Source organism: Delphinapterus leucas, chromosome 6 (assembly GCF_059928025.1).
Source record: "Delphinapterus leucas isolate spDelLeu-1000000601 "Yukka" chromosome 6, BTC_Dleu_Yukka2, whole genome shotgun sequence".
In the NCBI taxonomy this organism is placed as follows: Eukaryota; Metazoa; Chordata; class Mammalia; order Artiodactyla; family Monodontidae; genus Delphinapterus; species Delphinapterus leucas.
The window spans coordinates 26,115,476-26,136,847 of NC_143134.1; the positions used below are offsets into that span (position 1 = coordinate 26,115,476).

The following is a 21,372-nucleotide window of genomic DNA, read 5'->3' on the forward strand; positions in this document are numbered from 1 at the left end:
ACGTAAGACTTCAGGTCACTTCAGCCCTAAATCTAGCCACATTGCTCCCAGGTGATGCTGCACAATCCCCAGAGCATGACTGCCTACATGTCATCAAGTTAGTGTACTCTGGCAGACCAGACTTAACGGACCAACCCTTGGCAGAGCCATATGTAGAGCTGCTCACTGATGGAAGCAGCTTCATGGACCAAGGTGTAGGTGGCACACTGGGTATGCGTTGGTAACTCTTGAAAAGATTGTTGTAGCAAAAGCCTTTAGTCTTTCCATTTAGGTCTGTTACTCATTTCGAGTTAATTTTTATAGATGGTGTGAGGCAGAGGTACAACTTCATTCTTTTGCATGGGAATATTCAGGTGTTCTAAAGCCATTTATTGAAAAGAGTATTAGTTTTCTGATGGAATTGTGGCACCCTTGTTGAAATTCAGTTGTCTCTAAACGTGAGGGTTTGTTTCTGGCCTCTCAGTTGTATTCCATTGTACTTTCAAGGTTTTTTTATTCTTATGATGTCTGTTCTTACACCTTAGTAGCATAGTACGATATTGTGATTTATAAGAAAGAAATACTCGGTCTTCATCCCTGTTCCTGGCACAGAGTTCCTAAAAGCCTTGCAAATTCCCAAGTAATAAGAGAGATTAAGTTGTCTTTTGTTACTCATAACAAGCCACTTCAACCATGCTTGAATTCATGTTAATGAGGTGACTTTTGGAACCCCCCCTGAGGAAGTAGGCTTGTTGCCAGGGATACCACTCAAGTCACTAGAGGGCTGTGACGTTAAGGCACACCCCTGGACCTCTAGGGAGGTGTGGGGGAGCCGGAGGTTCACTTAATTACTAATAGCAACTATTCCTACGTAATGAAGCCTCCATAAAAATCTCTGAATAGCACTGCCCCCAAACTCCCCTCCTTATTCTGACATGTGAACTTGTCTGTGACACTTTCTGGAGCCTGAGGGGAATTTCAGCCTCTGCAAACCCCTCCCCTACAGTCCCACAAGTTCAAGGTAGAGAGAGAGCAGGAGAGGACTGAGCCGGTTCCTGAGAAGGGGGAGGTCTTTAGGTTTAGTTCACCTTGACACGTCCTGAACGCTGTTGCTTGTTTCTGTAATGCTGCTATTATGGAAACTTAAGTGCAGTGAGGGAATTGAGGTGAGGATGAGTATTGCACGCTGGGATCAACCTCCCTCCATGGCCCCATCCCATCTGGAAGCCAGAGCAGGCACCTGGGAAGAGTGGACCCTGATCCCTTCCCTTCCCCCCAGCAGGGCACAGACCGAGACCACCACCTCTCAAGAGAAAAAACATGTATTTTGGGAAAGAATGAAAATTGTGGTAGGAAGAGAAGCCATTAGCACATAGATGATCGGTTAACGTGAGAAGAAGCAGGTTTTCTTTCCATGAACTGAACTTTTTTTGGCACTACTTTCCTCCCAGGAAAGGCATGAGAAGCGCACTCTGGCTGACCAGAGGGAACACATTTTTGAGGACATGTTGGGTGATGGCGCAGGTGGCCTGAGCCACCGGCCACCCTTGGTCCATGCTGGCAGCGTCTGACTGGGGACTCCAGTTCCCTGGGTGGGAAGGCTAACTTGTCGCCCCTGCCTGTGGTATGCCTGCTCTTGTTAAGGTAGCTGTGGTCCTTGGGGCTGGCTTGGTGCCTGTAGGCTGTATCTTTCAACACCCGTCTCTGTTCTGAAGAGGAGAGAACCCTGTGGTAGTGGGAATGCCCCTCTGCTGGGGCCTGGAGCTGTTCTGGGTGCTGATTTAACTTTGAGGCACAGAGTCCTTGGTGAAGCCCCAGTTTCTCTCTTAGGACCTGTCCAACAGCTCTTGCAATCGCACAAGGGTCGATAGCCCTGCTCTCTACAACAGGTTTGCCTTCGATTGGTTTCTGCTGGTGAGCAGTGGCTGATGCAGGCTTGCCCTTTTGAAGGGATTCTTCTATTCCTTTGCCTCTTTTATCGTGGCTGACGTACTGCCTCATCCTTTTTTGGCTTTCTGGTGAAAGCTGTCTCTTCCCTGGTGAGAGCTGGGGGTGTTTGCTCCCAAGGGACTCTCCTCTTTCCCTGACCTGAGAAGCGTGGCTCATCCCACTTGCTTGCGAAGCCTTTAGTCCTGAAGACCTTTCTTTATACTCTCCTGGTTTGGGCTTCCAATTGTCCTCCCTCCCCTCAGTCGAGGCAAACTGGCCCTTACACGGGTCCCTAACTTTTGGCTTCCTGGGTTCCTGTTGTTGCTGGTTGCTTCTCGTTTCTTCATGGTCTCCTGGTTGGAGGCTCCTAACGCACCTCCACTCCTCAGCTGGGGCAGGCATGTTGCTCTGGCTTTTTGTTTCTTCATGCTGTCCTGGTTGGGGCTTCGTGAAACCCCTCCACTCCTCAGCTGGTGCGAGCATCTCCCTCTGGCTCTTCATTTCTTCATGCTCTTTTGGTTGGGGCCTCTTAAGGTCCCTCCACTCCTCAGTTGGGGCAGACATCTCACTCTGGCTTTTAAATGGGTCCTGAAGTTGTGGTGTTTTGAATTTCTGCTGGCCCCGGCTGCTCTGTTCACTCACGTTGAGGTCATATGGCACCACCTGGAAAGCTGGTGCGTCCTCACTAGCATGTTCCCTCTGGGAACTAGAAAGAGACCTGTGAGAAGCCAAGATGTCTGAAGAAAGGAGCACATCAGTGTGATGGTCTCGAAGGAGCACATTGGTGGCAAAGTCCTGGAGGCGCACGCCAATGGGATAGTCTTGAAGGAGGATGTCACTGTGAGAGTCTGGAAGGAGCTCACCAGTGGCACGGCCTTGAGCCACCTGTGTTTTAAGGCATGGCTCCTTTGGATGTTGGGCAACTGACTTTGTTGGTGGCGACAGGGTTTTCCTAGTGGCTGGAAACCCCAAGACAGTCCCATTCTCCCAGCTTCTGCCCATGAGGTTGACTGTGGGCATCTGATAAGGCAGTCTGCCCTCCTGTCCAGTCAGAGGGGCCTCTGAGGGCCCATACCTGTCACCAGGTGAAGTCTTTCCCAGGGCCCTCTGGATTTCTGTATGCTCAGGTGAGGGAACAGGGAGGGGACTCACCAGGGTGGGAACTGTTGCTTTTGTTATCGCTGTCATTCCCTGATGGGGCTGAGGTTTTCCAGAGAGCTTATTAGCAAAGTTGGCTTTTGAGTGTGCTCTAGATTGACAGGTGGCAGAGGGGGAAAAGGTGGACCTTGGAGAGGACAAGGGTTGAGCCCCACCTGGCTTGAGATTTATGGGCTCAAAGGCCTGGTTGGGTAAGCCCCACCTGTGCCTTACCCGCCAGCTTATAACATGTGCTTCCAGCATCTGCCGAATGCTTGGACTGAGGAAGGAAAGCTCACGGGAGGAGTTTGCACAGGGTTTCCAATACTTCGAGGATGCTAGATTTCTGATTTCCTCGTGAGGGTGGGGCTTATAAGAAGCATAGTTGGCAGCAAGCCAGGATTGACGCACAATCACAGGCGTCATACCTTGATTAATCTGCCTCGACTTTGTGCTCAGATGGGCTTTCAAGAATTTTTCTAGATGTTTCTGCTCTGGGCTACTGGGTAAACAGTTTCCAGAGTTACTCTTCAAGGGCCTCATCAAGTATCTTTCTGACTCCTTTTCAGAGTTTCTTTGCAGAAACTTGACTGGGAGGCTGGTCCTGGAGGAAGCTTTTGAGATCCTCCTGAGACATGGCCTTAGACCCTTGCCGAAATCCTGCCCTGGTTGGAATTGCATTTGACCCTTCCTGTGGGATCTCCTAGGGCACCTGGACCTTGTCCTCTGTCGGTCCAGTCTCCTTTTGCCTGTAAAAGCAGAGGGCTGCCAGGGTCCCTGCTTGCCCTGTGCCTGATGAGTCCCTAAAAATTGGCACTGAGAGGAGCTCAATTCCAGAGACGGAGACAGGTGGATACTGCGGGCCAGGCCCCTCTTGGTTTGCTCTTTGATGAGCCTCTTTTGAAGATGTTGCTTCTGGAGATCAGGGCCAATTAAGTCCTCATGATGAATGGAAACTGCTGACCTTCGGGCCTGAGAGCGTCCCCTGTCTGGAGGAAGGGTGAGAATGAGTTGGTTAAAGCCTTTCTGAGATCTTTTGACCACAGAGGGTGAAGGCTCCCCACTTTTCAGTTGCTTCTGCAACAAGGGGCATTTCAGACATTGAGTTTCAGTGGGGATAAAATATAGTGTCTTGTTCTGAAAGGTAGGACAGTCTAGTCCACAGGTACTCATCTGGGGTGGAGAATAAGGTGGTCTGGATAGGAGAGAAGATGGGAGGTAGAGCTGGGCCTGGATCTGAGCCAGAGGTGGGGGCTGGCAGGGAGGCAAGTTTTGAGTGAAAGGCTGGGGTGGGACCCCCGGGCAGGGCAAGACTGGGGCCTGGGAAGCACCTAAAGGTATTCCAGGTTGAATTGAAACTGAAAAGCCATGAGAAACTCCACTGAATAAAACAAAGGGTGCCTGCTGTTGAGCAGAGCTCCGAACAGCCAGCAGGGCCTCGCTGTGCAGAGAGGGGAGACCCCAGTAGAGCTGGCTGTATTTCTGTTCCAAGTGGTCCCTCAAGACCTCGGAGTGTAAGAGCTGCTGAGGACCAGGTAGCCGCTCTAGCTGCTCTGTTTTGTCTTTCATGTTCCAGAAAGATTGAGGGGTTGTGTTGTCCTGCTCAGCACCCAGTGATTTCCACATATTCCCTGACGTGTTCAGGTGGTAGTCTGAGCTCATTTGTTCTGAGAATGACCCATCCTTTTCTTTCTCCTTACAAGTGTTTAGTTTTACTTTCTTGGTGACTAGAAGCTCCAGCAGCTTCTGGACTTCAGGGTTGACAAATAAGGGGCTACCAGTCTCTACCTGCTTGTCTGTGGGCCCTCCCGAGAACGGGGCCCCTGGTGGCTGGTGGGACAGGTGTTCTTGCCAGGACTTACTCTGTGATGAGGTGGGGAAGAACAAGGCCTTGGTAATCTTCCACCAGAAGGACAGGAACAAAATGTGATAGCATGCGAGGCCAAGACTCAAGATGGCTGCAGTGGTAGATGGCAAAAAAGAATTACCTGGAGGTGAGCTCTTTGCAACAGTGCCAAGGGTGACTCTCTTCAAGTTGGATTGGTCTTGAGGTTCTGTTGACAGGCTGGACGCCACAGGTAAAGAGCCCTGGGTCAGAGGAACCAGGGCAGCTGATGGGCACACGGCAGGAGCATCGTCTTCTGCAGGTTCCCTGCAGGGCTGGTGGGCTGCAGCAGGCGCTGCTTTGCCCACCTCACCGAGGGGGTCTTGACAGGAGAGCTGATGGAAGCCGCCCTTGTGAGGGAGCTTGTCCAGGTGGCTGCAGGAGACATGAGGCACAAGCTGCAGCCAGGAGCCCCCAGGGCCAGGAGGGCTGGGCAGGGCAGGCAGGGGTGGGCCCCTGTGGCCCCACGGCCCTCCACGGCCCCCGTGCTGACTTCACAGTGCTTCTGCTGTCCCTCACCCCGGGGCTTTAGACGTACGCTGTCCTCAGGGCTCCCCCTCGCATTTCAGCCCCAGGCTCCCTGCAGCCCAGGTGTCACACCATAGGCTTTGGGTGGAAGAAGAACCCAGGAGAGAAGGGAAAGATTCTTTACCTTTGCAGAAGTGAAATCAGGTCCCGAGCCTTTTCCAGCTCTTTCAGGGAATTTCTGCAAGCTGGAAATCAGCAGAGTGGGTCACGGTGGTGAAGGCAAGGGCCTAGGGGGTCTCACAGGAGGCTGAGTGCAGTGTCCCTTTAAGGGGACACCATTGGGAGATTGCAGCCCAGGCACCAGCGTCCAAAGCCACATGATCCCTGACAGCGATGGCGAAGCTCATGAAAGGGTTTATCATTTACAAAGTACTTCCATATCCATTACCCCTTGCCGTCCTCACATCCTCCATGTGGGGGAGAATGGGCAGGGGTCACCTTACAGAGGAATCTGAGCAAAGTTAAACAACTTGTCCACGGTTGGACCTGGAGGTCCCACCTCCCAACCCAGGCGCTATTGGTCCGCTGTAGCCCACACACCCCTGCTGGGCCACACCCTTTTCCAGGCCCCTCACCACTTCATTGTGCACATGGAATCTGGGAGGTATCTGGGTTGTTCTGCTCTCCTTCCCAGGAGCCTCCCTGAGGGTTCTGTTTCTTGAGGGACAGGCCCTGCCACTGGCCTCCTCGGAGCCTGTGGAGCTGGGCCCTCAGGGCTGAGAGAGATGGGGGCTAACCCTCGGGGCACACAGGGATGAATGGCACAACTTACCTTTCACAGCTCTCTTTTTCTCGTTAATCTTGCGTCTCCCCTTCGGCTCCATTTGATGCTGAGAGACAGAACAAATGAGGACCTGGGACCCAATTCTCACTCGCCCCTCTCTAGACAAGCATCAGACACTCAGTGTCCATGACATAATATGACTTTCTACGTTTAACTAACAGAGCTCTGTGGTTTTTCTTTCCTTTCACTCATTTTTTTTTTTAACATCTTTATTGGGGTATAATTGCTTTACAATGGTCTGTTAGTTTCTGTTTTATAACAAAGCGAATCAGTTATACATATACATGTGTTCCCATATGTCTTCCCTCTTGCGTCTCCCTCCCTCCCACCCTACCTATCCCCCCCTCCCCCCCAGGCTGTCACAAAGCACCAAGCCAATACCCCTGTGCCATGCGGCTGCTTCCCACTAGCTATCTACCTTACGTTTGTTACTTTTCACTCATTTTTAAAGAGGATAAAAATATTTTCTGTTTTCCTTCTCTGAAGAACATAAAGAAGGATTTTCAATGTGAGATTCACCCTGGATTTCTTTCGTCACTGTTCCTCTGCTCAAAAAACACACACATTCTCTCTGAACTACGGATTCATTCTGAGCTCCAACAGGTGCTTCCCAAGGCCAGGGCCACTCCAGCGCCGGCTCTGAGGCTCTCAGGGCCTCAGCACTGCCAGCAGATCAGCCCTCATCTGAGACACCTGTTCACAGCTGGTGATCCAGTGCTCATGGGCCTGTCCTCTGGCTGAGATTGAACTCGGTATCCAGTCCTCGACCTCTGGTCACTGTGTGTGAGACTTGCCCTGGAGCCCTCTACCATACCTGGGCGACTGGTCTGAGAGCTTTGGTTAGAAATCCTAGTGTTCACTCTATCCCCTGCCCAGACTGGCTTGTCCTTACAGGGATGATGTTGTATACTTGAGAATAGATGTCCTATTCTTTCCCATTTCAGGAGTCTCTGTAGTTGACTGAGAAAAGTGGAAATAACGATAGAAAAGAAGAGAGGAACTTGTGCTTGTGGGTCTGGCCCAAGGGTTCCTTACCTTCCTGATGTTTTCTTGTTTCCTGGGAGGTGGTGAAGAGACATTATTCTCGAGGTAGCGGAGTAACAGGAAATAGAGCCCCAGTCCACACAGGAAGGCTAGGATGATGTCACTCACACAGAGAGTGCAACTGGAGTACTGCCAAGTATCAAAAGTGCTTTTCAGAGAAAAGAGAGCATTCTCCATTATCTGAATCACACGGCTGCCAGCAGGCAACTGAGCACAGGGCATGTACTTGGAGACTAAAGCCCTAGGCCTTTATCATAGAGCTGTGGTTTGGTCACAAAGGGCTCCTGAGGGTGTGGGAGGGAGTAATAGAGGAGGAGGCTGTACCACGGCCCCTCCCTAAACATCCGCCCCACAGCTCTATCCCTCCACCCTCATGGGTCTTCTAGACCTTAGTCAATTTTCTATTCGTTCCACCTGGAAATCACATTTTTCCGGGTTCCTCAGATCTCTTGGGGATCTCGGCTTGAACCCACCATTTTCATAGCCTTTGAAACTCTGAAATTCTCCCAGGATTTTGGCCGTTTCCCAGTGACTTATACTCTCAGAATCTCCTTTGTTCACAATTCCATCGTTTTTTCATCTCGCATATTTACATTTCAGTTCTCAACTTCAGATTTGTTTAATTAGAAAAACCATAGCCCTCCTTGCTGAGAGGACCCCCTACATATGACTGAACCTTTCACGTCCGTCTTTGCTACTCACCATCTCTCTCGGGAAGACGTTCACACTCTTATGAACATGATGCTTCCTGGAGATGAGAGAAGGACGGTCATTGACAGGACTAGAGAGGAAGCACACCAGCTTCATCTAGCAGATCCAGATGGAACTCCAGAAGTAAATCTGACGGTTCCTACTGCTGAGCCTGACTGGGCTCCTAATAATGGAGATATGCCACACCTAGAGCATTATACGACGTGTGTCTCATCTTTGAAAGGGGATACCCTAGAAAAAGAGCTTAAACAAAATTCAGGAGATACACCAAAATCCCCATGAGGATTCATCAGTGTCTCTAGAAAGACTTTATCAAGCTTAGAGGCTCCACGCGGATACAGACCCCGAGGCCCCCGAAAATACGGTAAATATGACCTTCATTGGGCAAAGCGCCCCAGATATAAGAAGAAAATTACCAAAGTTAGATGGTGCATTTGGAATGAACCCTTCTCAGTTAGTAGCTGTTGCTTTTAAAGTGTTCAACAACGGGGAACAACGACAGAAGTAAGAGGATGCAAGATGGAACACAGCTTTTCTGGCAGCAGCATTGGATTCCTGGAAGGCGATTAACCTGAAGAGAGGTAAGCCGCCATTGGGGAAGGAACAATGTGTTTACTATAAAGAGGAAGGGCGTTGGAAAAAACATTGCCCTAAGCTAAAAACTAAGAAAGAAAACAACAAAAGAAAGATGGGAGCCTCTCATATGGTCGACAGATGAATGAAGAGGCCCGGGGGCTTCCTTGGACTTGAGGCTCCCAATTCCGATTTCCCCACAGGAGCCCTCGTAAGTTTGACAGTCGGGGACAAGTTGATTGACTTTCTGATAGGTTAGGGTGCAACATACTCTGTGGTAAACATCAAGGTGGCACAGAAAACATGTCTACCCATCTCAGTTATGGGAGTTTCTGGAGAAGTACAAAATCATCCTTTCTTACAACCTCTAGGATGCCATTTAGGGGACCTCAGCCCGAAACACAGTTTCTTATATATGCCAGCATGTCCAGTCCCTGTTTCGGGCCGAGATCTCCTTTGTAAGTTAAATGCTCAAGCAACTTTTTTGCCAGAACAGCTTGACATCAGGGTCCCAATGGAGCATGCTGTAAGCCTACAGATGGCACTCATGGGTGCCCCAGAAAAGGGGACAGAGCTCTCTCCCCCCGAGGTCTACGGAAAGGTAAGGCCAGAAGTGTGGGCCTGATGGCACCCCAGGGAAGGACAAAAATGCATGGCTAACACAAATCCTGTTAAAAAGGGGTGCTGGGACACCTAATCTAAAACAATGCCCTCTGAGTCAAGAGGCCCGAAAGGGAATGCAGCCAATTGTCAAAAAGTTTTTGAAAACAGGACTGATGATGCCTTGCAGGTCCCCATATAGTACTGCTGTCCTCCTGGTCAAAGAGCCAGACTCAACAGAGTATCACTTTGTCTAAGACTTGAGAGCTATTAATGAAATAGTCCAAGATCTGCAACCTGTTGTGCCTAGTCCATACACTCTGCTTACAACTGTTCTGGGAGAATACAGTCGGTTCTCAGTTTTGGACTCGAAAGATGCTTTTTTCTGCATTCCTATTGCAGAGGAATCAGAGCACAGCTGTTTGTTTTGAATGGCAGGACCCAAAAACACAGGTAGTCCGGTAGTATTGTTGGACAGTCCTGCCTAAAGGGTTTAAGAATTCCCCTACCTTGTTTGGGGAAATGTCGGCAGGGACCTTAGAAACTTAATATTGGATGAAGGGCTCTCACGCCAATACGTGGACGATGCGCTCATAGCAGGCCGTACTTACGATAAGTGTCTCCAAAATACCATGAGGACCCTGAACTATTTGGCCAGTCCTGGATATAAGGTCTCCCAGAGAAAGGCCCAAGTGTGTAAGCAACAAGTCATGTATCTGGGTTTTCTCATTTCCCCAGGACAGTGGCACCTTTTCCTGATAGAAAAGAGGCAGTTGCAAGTGTGGGAACACCCAAGACTCGCAGACAAGTGAGGGAGTTTCTGGGAATGACAGCGTTCTGTCAGATTTGGATCCTGAACTGTGCGCTCATAGTAAAGCCCCTCTGTGAGGCTTTAAAGGGTCACGATTTTGAGCCCCTTACTTGGACTACAGAGTGCCAAACAGTCTTTGAAACAATAAAAACAAAGTTAATCTCAGCCCCGGCTTTGGGACTACCAGGCTTAAAGAATCCTTTCATATTGCATGTCCATGGGAGACAAGGCGTAAGTCTCAGGTGTTAATTCAAACTCTGGGAAATATCCCTTGACCCGTTGCCTACTTCTCAGAACAACTAGAACAGACTGTTAAGGGATGGCCCCCTTGCCTTCAGGCTGTAGAAGCTACTTGTGACATACTTCAGGAAGCTGAGAAGTTCACCGTGGGGCAACCCACCACTGTGTATGTCCCTCACCATGTTCTTTCTTTACTGGAACAAGAAGGGGGTCATTGGCTTACTTCTGGGAGAATGGGAAAGTAGCAAGCCATTCTATGAGACAATCCCAACGTAAGACTTCAGGTCACTTCAGCCCTAAATCTAGCCACATTGCTCCCAGGTGATGCTGCACAATCCCCAGAGCATGACTGCCTACATGTCATCAAGTTAGTGTACTCTGGCAGACCAGACTTAACGGACCAACCCTTGGCAGAGCCATATATAGAGCTGCTCACTGATGGAAGCAGCTTCATGGACCAAGGTGTAGGTGGCACACTGGGTATGCGTTGGTAACTCTTGAAAAGATTGTTGTAGCAAAAGCCTTTAGTCTTTCCATTTAGGTCTGTTACTCATTTCGAGTTAATTTTTATAGATGGTGTGAGGCAGAGGTACAACTTCATTCTTTTGCATGGGAATATTCAGGTGTTCTAAAACCATTTATTGAAAAGAGTATTAGTTTTCTGATGGAATTGTGGCACCCTTGTTGAAATTCAGTTGTCTCTAAACGTGAGGGTTTGTTTCTGGCCTCTCAGTTGTATTCCATTGTACTTTCAAGGTTTTTTTATTCTTATGATGTCTGTTCTTACACCTTAGTAGCATAGTACGATATTGTGATTTATAAGAAAGAAATACTCGGTCTTCATCCCTGTTCCTGGCACAGAGTTCCTAAAAGCCCTGCAAATTCCCAAGTAATAAGAGAGATTAAGTTGTCTTTTGTTACTCATAACAAGCCACTTCAACCATGCTTGAATTCATGTTAATGAGGTGACTTTTGGAACCCCCCCTGAGGAAGTAGGCTTGTTGCCAGGGATACCACTCAAGTCACTAGAGGGCTGTGACGTTAAGGCACACCCCTTGACCTCTAGGGAGGTGTGGGGGAGCCGGAGGTTCACTTAATTACTAATAGCAACTATTCCTACGTAATGAAGCCTCCATAAAAATCTCTGAATAGCACTGCCTCCAAACTCCCCTCCTTATTCTGACATGTGAACTTGTCTGTGACACTTTCTGGAGCCTGAGGGGAATTTCAGCCTCTGCAAACCCCTCCCCTACAGTCCCACAAGTTCAAGGTAGAGAGAGAGCAGGAGAGGACTGAGCCGGTTCCTGAGAAGGGGGAGGTCTTTAGGTTTAGTTCACCTTGACACGTCCTGAACGCTGTTGCTTGTTTCTGTAATGCTGCTATTATGGAAACTTAAGTGCAGTGAGGGAATTGAGGTGAGGATGAGTATTGCACGCTGGGGTCAACCTCCCTCCATGGCCCCATCCCATCTGGAAGCCAGAGCAGGCACCTGGGAAGAGTGGACCCTGATCCCTTCCCTTCCCCCCAGCAGGGCACAGACCGAGACCACCACCTCTCAAGAGAAAAAACATGTATTTTGGGAAAGAATGAAAATTGTGGTAGGAAGAGAAGCCGTTAGCACATAGATGATCGGTTAACGTGAGAAGAAGCAGGTTTTCTTTCCATGAACTGAACTTTTTTTGGCACTACTTTCCTCCCAGGAAAGGCATGAGAAGCGCACTCTGGCTGACCAGAGGGAACACATTTTTGAGGACATGTTGGGTGATGGCGCAGGTGGCCTGAGCCACCGGCCACCCTTGGTCCATGCTGGCAGCGTCTGACTGGGGACTCCAGTTCCCTGGGTGGGAAGGCTAACTTGTCGCCCCTGCCTGTGGTATGCCTGCTCTTGTTAAGGTAGCTGTGGTCCTTGGGGCTGGCTTGGTGCCTGTAGGCTGTATCTTTCAACACCCGTCTCTGTTCTGAAGAGGAGAGAACCCTGTGGTAGTGGGAATGCCCCTCTGCTGGGGCCTGGAGCTGTTCTGGGTGCTGATTTAACTTTGAGGCACAGAGTCCTTGGTGAAGCCCCAGTTTCTCTCTTAGGACCTGTCCAACAGCTCTTGCAATCGCACAAGGGTCGATAGCCCTGCTCTCTACAACAGGTTTGCCTTCGATTGGTTTCTGCTGGTGAGCAGTGGCTGATGCAGGCTTGCCCTTTTGAAGGGATTCTTCTATTCCTTTGCCTCTTTTATCGTGGCTAACGTACTGCCTCATTCTTTTTTGGCTTTCTGGTGAAAGCTGTCTCTTCCCTGGTGAGAGCTGGGGGTGTTTGCTCCCAAGGGACTCTCCTCTTTCCCTGACCTGAGAAGCGTGGCTCATCCCACTTGCTTGCGAAGCCTTTAGTCCTGAAGACCTTTCTTTATACTCTCCTGGTTTGGGCTTCCAATTGTCCTCCCTCCCCTCAGTCGAGGCAAACTGGCCCTTACACGGGTCCCTAACTTTTGGCTTCCTGGGTTCCTGTTGTTGCTGGTTGCTTCTCGTTTCTTCATGGTCTCCTGGTTGGAGGCTCCTAACGCACCTCCACTCCTCAGCTGGGGCAGGCATGTTGCTCTGGGTTTTTGTTTCTTCATGCTGTCCTGGTTGGGGCTTCGTGAAACCCCTCCACTCCTCAGCTGATGCGAGCATCTCCCTCTGGCTCTTCATTTCTTCATGCTCTTTTGGTTGGGGCCTCTTAAGGTCCCTCCACTCCTCAGTTGGGGCAGACATCTCACTCTGGCTTTTAAATGGGTCCTGAAGTTGTGGTGTTTTGAATTTCTGCTGGCCCCGGCTGCTCTGTTCACTCACGTTGAGGTCATATGGCACCACCTGGAAAGCTGGTGCGTCCTCACTAGCATGTTCCCTCTGGGAACTAGAAAGAGACCTGTGAGAAGCCAAGATGTCTGAAGAAAGGAGCACATCAGTGTGATGGTCTCGAAGGAGCACACTGGTGGCAAAGTCCTGGAGGCGCACGCCAATGGGATAGTCTTGAAGGAGGATGTCACTGTGAGAGTCTGGAAGGAGCTCACCAGTGGCACGGCCTTGAGCCACCTGTGTTTTAAGGCATGGCTCCTTTGGATGTTGGGCAACTGACTTTGTTGGTGGCGACAGGGTTTTCCTAGTGGCTGGAAACCCCAAGACAGTCCCATTCTCCCAGCTTCTGCCCATGAGGTTGACTGTGGGCATCTGATAAGGCAGTCTGCCCTCCTGTCCAGTCAGAGGGGCCTCTGAGGGCCCATACCTGTCACCAGGTGAAGTCTTTCCCAGGGCCCTCTGGATTTCTGTATGCTCAGGTGAGGGAACAGGGAGGGGACTCACCAGGGTGGGAACTGTTGCTTTTGTTATCGCTGTCATTCCCTGATGGGGCTGAGGTTTTCCAGAGAGCTTATTAGCAAAGTTGGCTTTTGAGTGTGCTCTAGATTGACAGGTGGCAGAGGGGGAAAAGGTGGACCTTGGAGAGGACAAGGGTTGAGCCCCACCTGGCTTGAGATTTATGGGCTCAAAGGCCTGGTTGGGTAAGCCCCACCTGTGCCTTACCCGCCAGCTTATAACATGTGCTTCCAGCATCTGCCGAATGCTTGGACTGAGGAAGGAAAGCTCACGGGAGGAGTTTGCACAGGGTTTCCAATACTTCGAGGATGCTAGATTTCTGATTTCCTCGTGAGGGTGGGGCTTATAAGAAGCATAGTTGGCAGCAAGCCAGGATTGACGCACAATCACAGGCGTCATACCTTGATTAATCTGCCTCGACTTTGTGCTCAGATGGGCTTTCAAGAATTTTTCTAGATGTTTCTGCTCTGGGCTACTGGGTAAACAGTTTCCAGAGTTACTCTTCAAGGGCCTCATCAAGTATCTTTCTGACTCCTTTTCAGAGTTTCTTTGCAGAAACTTGACTGGGAGGCTGGTCCTGGAGGAAGCTTTTGAGATCCTCCTGAGACATGGCCTTAGACCCTTGCCGAAATCCTGCCCTGGTTGGAATTGCATTTGACCCTTCCTGTGGGATCTCCTAGGGCACCTGGACCTTGTCCTCTGTCGGTCCAGTCTCCTTTTGCCTGTAAAAGCAGAGGGCTGCCAGGGTCCCTGCTTGCCCTGTGCCTGATGAGTCCCTAAAAATTGGCACTGAGAGGAGCTCAATTCCAGAGACGGAGACAGGTGGATACTGCGGGCCAGGCCCCTCTTGGTTTGCTCTTTGATGAGCCTCTTTTGAAGATGTTGCTTCTGGAGATCAGGGCCAATTAAGTCCTCATGATGAATGGAAACTGCTGACCTTCGGGCCTGAGAGCGTCCCCTGTCTGGAGGAAGGGTGAGAATGAGTTGGTTAAAGCCTTTCTGAGATCTTTTGACCACAGAGGGTGAAGGCTCCCCACTTTTCAGTTGCTTCTGCAACAAGGGGCATTTCAGACATTGAGTTTCAGTGGGGATAAAATATAGTGTCTTGTTCTGAAAGGTAGGACAGTCTAGTCCACAGGTACTCATCTGGGGTGGAGAATAAGGTGGTCTGGATAGGAGAGAAGATGGGAGGTAGAGCTGGGCCTGGATCTGAGCCAGAGGTGGGGGCTGGCAGGGAGGCAAGTTTTGAGTGAAAGGCTGGGGTGGGACCCCCGGGCAGGGCAAGACTGGGGCCTGGGAAGCACCTAAAGGTATTCCAGGTTGAATTGAAACTGAAAAGCCATGAGAAACTCCACTGAATAAAACAAAGGGTGCCTGCTGTTGAGCAGAGCTCCGAACAGCCAGCAGGGCCTCGCTGTGCAGAGAGGGGAGACCCCAGTAGAGCTGGCTGTATTTCTGTTCCAAGTGGTCCCTCAAGACCTCGGAGTGTAAGAGCTGCTGAGGACCAGGTAGCCGCTCTAGCTGCTCTGTTTTGTCTTTCATGTTCCAGAAAGATTGAGGGGTTGTGTTGTCCTGCTCAGCACCCAGTGATTTCCACATATTCCCTGACGTGTTCAGGTGGTAGTCTGAGCTCATTTGTTCTGAGAATGACCCATCCTTTTCTTTCTCCTTACAAGTGTTTAGTTTTACTTTCTTGGTGACTAGAAGCTCCAGCAGCTTCTGGACTTCAGGGTTGACAAATAAGGGGCTACCAGTCTCTACCTGCTTGTCTGTGGGCCCTCCCGAGAACGGGGCCCCTGGTGGCTGGTGGGACAGGTGTTCTTGCCAGGACTTACTCTGTGATGAGGTGGGGAAGAACAAGGCCTTGGTAATCTTCCACCAGAAGGACAGGAACAAAATGTGATAGCATGCGAGGCCAAGACTCAAGATGGCTGCAGTGGTAGATGGCAAAAAAGAATTACCTGGAGGTGAGCTCTTTGCAACAGTGCCAAGGGTGACTCTCTTCAAGTTGGATTGGTCTTGAGGTTCTGTTGACAGGCTGGACGCCACAGGTAAAGAGCCCTGGGTCAGAGGAACCAGGGCAGCTGATGGGCACACGGCAGGAGCATCGTCTTCTGCAGGTTCCCTGCAGGGCTGGTGGGCTGCAGCAGGCGCTGCTTTGCCCACCTCACCGAGGGGGTCTTGACAGGAGAGCTGATGGAAGCCGCCCTTGTGAGGGAGCTTGTCCAGGTGGCTGCAGGAGACATGAGGCACAAGCTGCAGCCAGGAGCCCCCAGGGCCAGGAGGGCTGGGCAGGGCAGGCAGGGGTGGGCCCCTGTGGCCCCACGGCCCTCCACGGCCCCCGTGCTGACTTCACAGTGCTTCTGCTGTCCCTCACCCCGGGGCTTTAGACGTACGCTGTCCTCAGGGCTCCCCCTCGCATTTCAGCCCCAGGCTCCCTGCAGCCCAGGTGTCACACCATAGGCTTTGGGTGGAAGAAGAACCCAGGAGAGAAGGGAAAGATTCTTTACCTTTGCAGAAGTGAAATCAGGTCCCGAGCCTTTTCCAGCTCTTTCAGGGAATTTCTGCAAGCTGGAAATCAGCAGAGTGGGTCACGGTGGTGAAGGCAAGGGCCTAGGGGGTCTCACAGGAGGCTGAGTGCAGTGTCCCTTTAAGGGGACACCATTGAGAGATTGCAGCCCAGGCACCAGCGTCCAAAGCCACATGATCCCTGACAGCGATGGCGAAGCTCATGAAAGGGTTTATCATTTACAAAGTACTTCCATATCCATTACCCCTTGCCGTCCTCACATCCTCCATGTGGGGGAGAATGGGCAGGGGTCACCTTACAGAGGAATCTGAGCAAAGTTAAACAACTTGTCCACGGTTGGACCTGGAGGTCCCACCTCCCAACCCAGGCGCTATTGGTCCGCTGTAGCCCACACACCCCTGCTGGGCCACACCCTTTTCCAGGCCCCTCACCACTTCATTGTGCACATGGAATCTGGGAGGTATCTGGGTTGTTCTGCTCTCCTTCCCAGGAGCCTCCCTGAGGGTTCTGTTTCTTGAGGGACAGGCCCTGCCACTGGCCTCCTCGGAGCCTGTGGAGCTGGGCCCTCAGGGCTGAGAGAGATGGGGGCTAACCCTCGGGGCACACAGGGATGAATGGCACAACTTACCTTTCACAGCTCTCTTTTTCTCGTTAATCTTGCGTCTCCCCTTCGGCTCCATTTGATGCTGAGAGACAGAACAAATGAGGACCTGGGACCCAATTCTCACTCGCCCCTCTCTAGACAAGCATCAGACACTCAGTGTCCATGACATAATATGACTTTCTACGTTTAACTAACAGAGCTCTGTGGTTTTTCTTTCCTTTCACTCATTTTTTTTTTTTAACATCTTTATTGGGGTATAATTGCTTTACAATGGTCTGTTAGTTTCTGTTTTATAACAAAGCGAATCAGTTATACATATACATGTGTTCCCATATGTCTTCCCTCTTGCGTCTCCCTCCCTCCCACCCTACCTATCCCCCCCTCCCCCCCAGGCTGTCACAAAGCACCAAGCCAATACCCCTGTGCCATGCGGCTGCTTCCCACTAGCTATCTACCTTACGTTTGTTACTTTACACTCATTTTTAAAGAGGATAAAAATATTTTCTGTTTTCCTTCTCTGAAGAACATAAAGAAGGATTTTCAATGTGAGATTCACCCTGGATTTCTTTCGTCACTGTTCCTCTGCTCAAAAAACACACACATTCTCTCTGAACTACGGATTCATTCTGAGCTCCAACAGGTGCTTCCCAAGGCCAGGGCCACTCCAGCGCCGGCTCTGAGGCTCTCAGGGCCTCAGCACTGCCAGCAGATCAGCCCTCATCCGAGACACCTGTTCACAGCTGGTGATCCAGTGCTCATGGGCCTGTCCTCTGGCTGAGATTGAACTCGGTATCCAGTCCTCGACCTCTGGTCACTGTGTGTGAGACTTGCCCTGGAGCCCTCTACCATACCTGGGCAACTGGTCTGAGAGCTTTGGTTAGAAATCCTAGTGTTCACTCTATCCCCTGCCCAGACTGGCTTGTCCTTACAGGGATGATGTTGTATACTTGAGAATAGATGTCCTATTCTTTCCCATTTCAGGAGTCTCTGTAGTTGACTGAGAAAAGTGGAAATAACGATAGTAAAGAAGAGAGGATCTTGTGCTTGTGGGTCTGGCCCAAGGGTTCCTTACCTTCCTGATGTTTTCTTGTTTCCTGGGAGGTGGTGAAGAGACATTATTCTCGAGGTAGCGGAGTAACAGGAAATAGAGCCCCAGTCCACACAGGAAGGCTAGGATGATGTCACTCACACAGAGAGTGCAACTGGAGTACTGCCAAGTATCAAAAGTGCTTTTCAGAGAAAAGAGAGCATTCTCCATTATCTGAATCACACGGCTGCCAGCAGGCAACTGAGCACAGGGCATGTACTTGGAGACTAAAGCCCTAGGCCTTTATCATAGAGCTGTGGTTTGGTCACAAAGGGCTCCTGAGGGTGTGGGAGGGAGTAATAGAGGAGGAGGCTGTACCACGGCCCCTCCCTAAACATCCGCCCCACAGCTCTATCCCTCCACCCTCATGGGTCTTCTAGACCTTAGTCAATTTTCTATTCGTTCCACCTGGAAATCACATTTTTCCGGGTTCCTCAGATCTCTTGGGGATCTCGGCTTGAACCCACCATTTTCATAGCCTTTGAAACTCTGAAATTCTCCCAGGATTTTGGCTGTTTCCCAGTGACTTATACTCTCAGAATCTCCTTTGTTCACAATTCCATCGTTTTTTCATCTCGCATATTTACATTTCAGTTCTCAACTTCAGATTTGTTTAATTAGAAAAACCATAGCCCTCCTTGCTGAGAGGACCCCCTACATATGACTGAACCTTTCACGTCCATCTTTGCTACTCACCATCTCTCTCGGGAAGACGTTCACACTCTTATGAACATGATGCTTCCTGGAGATGAGAGAAGGACGGTCATTGACAGGACTAGAGAGGAAGCACACCAGCTTCATCTAGCAGATCCAGATGGAACTCCAGAAGTAAATCTGACGGTTCCTACTGCTGAGCCTGACTGGGCTCCTAATAATGGAGATATGCCACACCTAGAGCATTATACGACGTGTGTCTCATCTTTGAAAGGGGATACCCTAGGCAAAAGAGCTTAAACAAAATTCAGGAGATACACCAAAATCCCCATGAGGATTCATCAGAGTCTCTAGAAAGACTTTATCAAGCTTAGAGGCTCCACGCGGATACAGACCCCGAGGCCCCCGAAAATACGGTAAATATGACCTTCATTGGGCAAAGCGCCCCAGATACAAGAAGAAAATTACCAAAGTTAGATGGTGCATTTGGAATGAACCCTTCTCAGTTAGTAGATGTTGCTTTTAAAGTGTTCAACAACGGGGAACAACGACAGAAGTAAGAGGATGCAAGATGGAACACAGCTTTTCTGGCAGCAGCATTGGATTCCTGGAAGGCAATTAACCTGAAGAGAGGTAAGCCGCCATTGGGGAAGGAACAATGTGTTTACTATAAAGAGGAAGGGCGTTGGAAAAAACATTGCCCTAAGCTAAAAACTAAGAAAGAAAACAACAAAAGAAAGATGGGAGCCTCTCATATGGTCGACAGATGAATGAAGAGGCCCGGGGGCTTCCTTGGACTTGAGGCTCCCAATTCCGATTTCCCCACAGGAGCCCTCGTAAGTTTGACAGTCGGGGACAAGTTGATTGACTTTCTGATAGGTTAGGGTGCAACATACTCTGTGGTAAACATCAAGGTGGCACAGAAAACATGTCTACCCATCTCAGTTATGGGAGTTTCTGGAGAAGTACAAAATCATCCTTTCTTACAACCTCTAGGATGCCACTTAGGGGACCTCAGCCCGAAACACAGTTTCTTATATATGCCAGCATGTCCAGTCCCTGTTTCGGGCCGAGATCTCCTTTGTAAGTTAAATGCTCAAGCAACTTTTTTGCCAGAACAGCTTGACATCAGGGTCCCAATGGAGCATGCTGTAAGCCTACAGATGGCACTCATGGGTGCCCCAGAAAAGGGGACAGAGCTCTCTCCCCCCGAGGTCTACGGAAAGGTAAGGCCAGAAGTGTGGGCCTGATGGCACCCCAGGGAAGGACAAAAATGCATGGCTAACACAAATCCTGTTAAAAAGGGGTGCTGGGACACCTAATCTAAAACAATGCCCTCTGAGTCAAGAGGCCCGAAAGGGAATGCAGCCAATTGTCAAAAAGTTTTTGAAAACAGGACTGATGATGCCTTGCAGGTCCCCATATAGTACTGCTGTCCTCCTGGTCAAAGAGCCAGACTCAACAGAGTATCACTTTGTCTAAGACTTGAGAGCTATTAATGAAATAGTCCAAGATCTGCAACCTGTTGTGCCTAGTCCATACACTCTGCTTACAACTGTTCTGGGAGAATACAGTCGGTTCTCAGTTTTGGACTCGAAAGATGCTTTTTTCTGCATTCCTATTGCAGAGGAATCAGAGCACAGCTGTTTGTTTTGAATGGCAGGACCCAAAAACACAGGTAGTCCGGTAGTATTGTTGGACAGTCCTGCCTAAAGGGTTTAAGAATTCCCCTACCTTGTTTGGGGAAATGTCGGCAGGGACCTTAGAAACTTAATATTGGATGAAGGGCTCTCACGCCAATACGTGGACGATGCGCTCATAGCAGGCCGTACTTACGATAAGTGTCTCCAAAATACCATGAGGACCCTGAACTATTTGGCCAGTCCTGGATATAAGGTCTCCCAGAGAAAGGCCCAAGTGTGTAAGCAACAAGTCATGTATCTGGGTTTTCTCATTTCCCCAGGACAGTGGCACCTTTTCCTGATAGAAAAGAGGCAGTTGCAAGTGTGGGAACACCCAAGACTCGCAGACAAGTGAGGGAGTTTCTGGGAATGACAGCGTTCTGTCAGATTTGGATCCTGAACTGTGCGCTCATAGTAAAGCCCCTCTGTGAGGCTTTAAAGGGTCACGATTTTGAGCCCCTTACTTGGACTACAGAGTGCCAAACAGTCTTTGAAACAATAAAAACAAAGTTAATCTCAGCCCCGGCTTTGGGACTACCAGGCTTAAAGAATCCTTTCATATTGCATGTCCATGGGAGACAAGGCGTAAGTCTCAGGTGTTAATTCAAACTCTGGGAAATATCCCTTGACCCGTTGCCTACTTCTCAGAACAACTAGAACAGACTGTTAAGGGATGGCCCCCTTGCCTTCAGGCTGTAGAAGCTACTTGTGACATACTTCAGGAAGCTGAGAAGTTCACCGTGGGGCAACCCACCACTGTGTATGTCCCTCACCATGTTCTTTCTTTACTGGAACAAGAAGGGGGTCATTGGCTTACTTCTGGGAGAATGGGAAAGTAGCAAGCCATTCTATGAGACAATCCCAACGTAAGACTTCAGGTCACTTCAGCCCTAAATCTAGCCACATTGCTCCCAGGTGATGCTGCACAATCCCCAGAGCATGACTGCCTACATGTCATCAAGTTAGTGTACTCTGGCAGACCAGACTTAACGGACCAACCCTTGGCAGAGCCATATGTAGAGCTGCTCACTGATGGAAGCAGCTTCATGGACCAAGGTGTAGGTGGCACACTGGGTATGCGTTGGTAACTCTTGAAAAGATTGTTGTAGCAAAAGCCTTTAGTCTTTCCATTTAGGTCTGTTACTCATTTCGAGTTAATTTTTATAGATGGTGTGAGGCAGAGGTACAACTTCATTCTTTTGCATGGGAATATTCAGGTGTTCTAAAGCCATTTATTGAAAAGAGTATTAGT

At 49.8% G+C, this 21,372-nt stretch overlaps 2 protein-coding genes across 2 annotated transcripts; both read right to left on the reverse strand.

The window, feature by feature from the left end:
• Positions 1 to 591: 591 nt before the first annotated feature.
• LOC149748869 (spermatogenesis-associated protein 31E1-like) lies at positions 592 to 8,093 on the reverse strand. Its single transcript, XM_089912602.1, has 5 exons — positions 7,989 to 8,093; positions 7,278 to 7,415; positions 6,231 to 6,288; positions 5,583 to 5,643; positions 592 to 5,425 (listed from the first exon to the last, which is right to left on the reverse strand). Exons 1-5 carry the CDS (start codon positions 8,091 to 8,093, stop codon positions 1,345 to 1,347), a joined length of 4,443 nt encoding a protein of 1,480 aa, XP_089768728.1. The 3' UTR covers positions 592 to 1,344.
• Positions 8,094 to 11,835: 3,742 nt separating this feature from the next.
• LOC149748870 (spermatogenesis-associated protein 31E1-like) lies at positions 11,836 to 18,585 on the reverse strand. The gene is made up of 5 exons (XM_089912604.1): positions 18,481 to 18,585; positions 17,770 to 17,907; positions 16,722 to 16,779; positions 16,074 to 16,134; positions 11,836 to 15,916 (listed from the first exon to the last, which is right to left on the reverse strand). The coding sequence occupies exons 1-5, from the start codon at positions 18,583 to 18,585 to the stop codon at positions 11,836 to 11,838; spliced, it is 4,443 nt and encodes a 1,480-aa protein (XP_089768730.1).
• Positions 18,586 to 21,372: the final 2,787 nt, after the last annotated feature.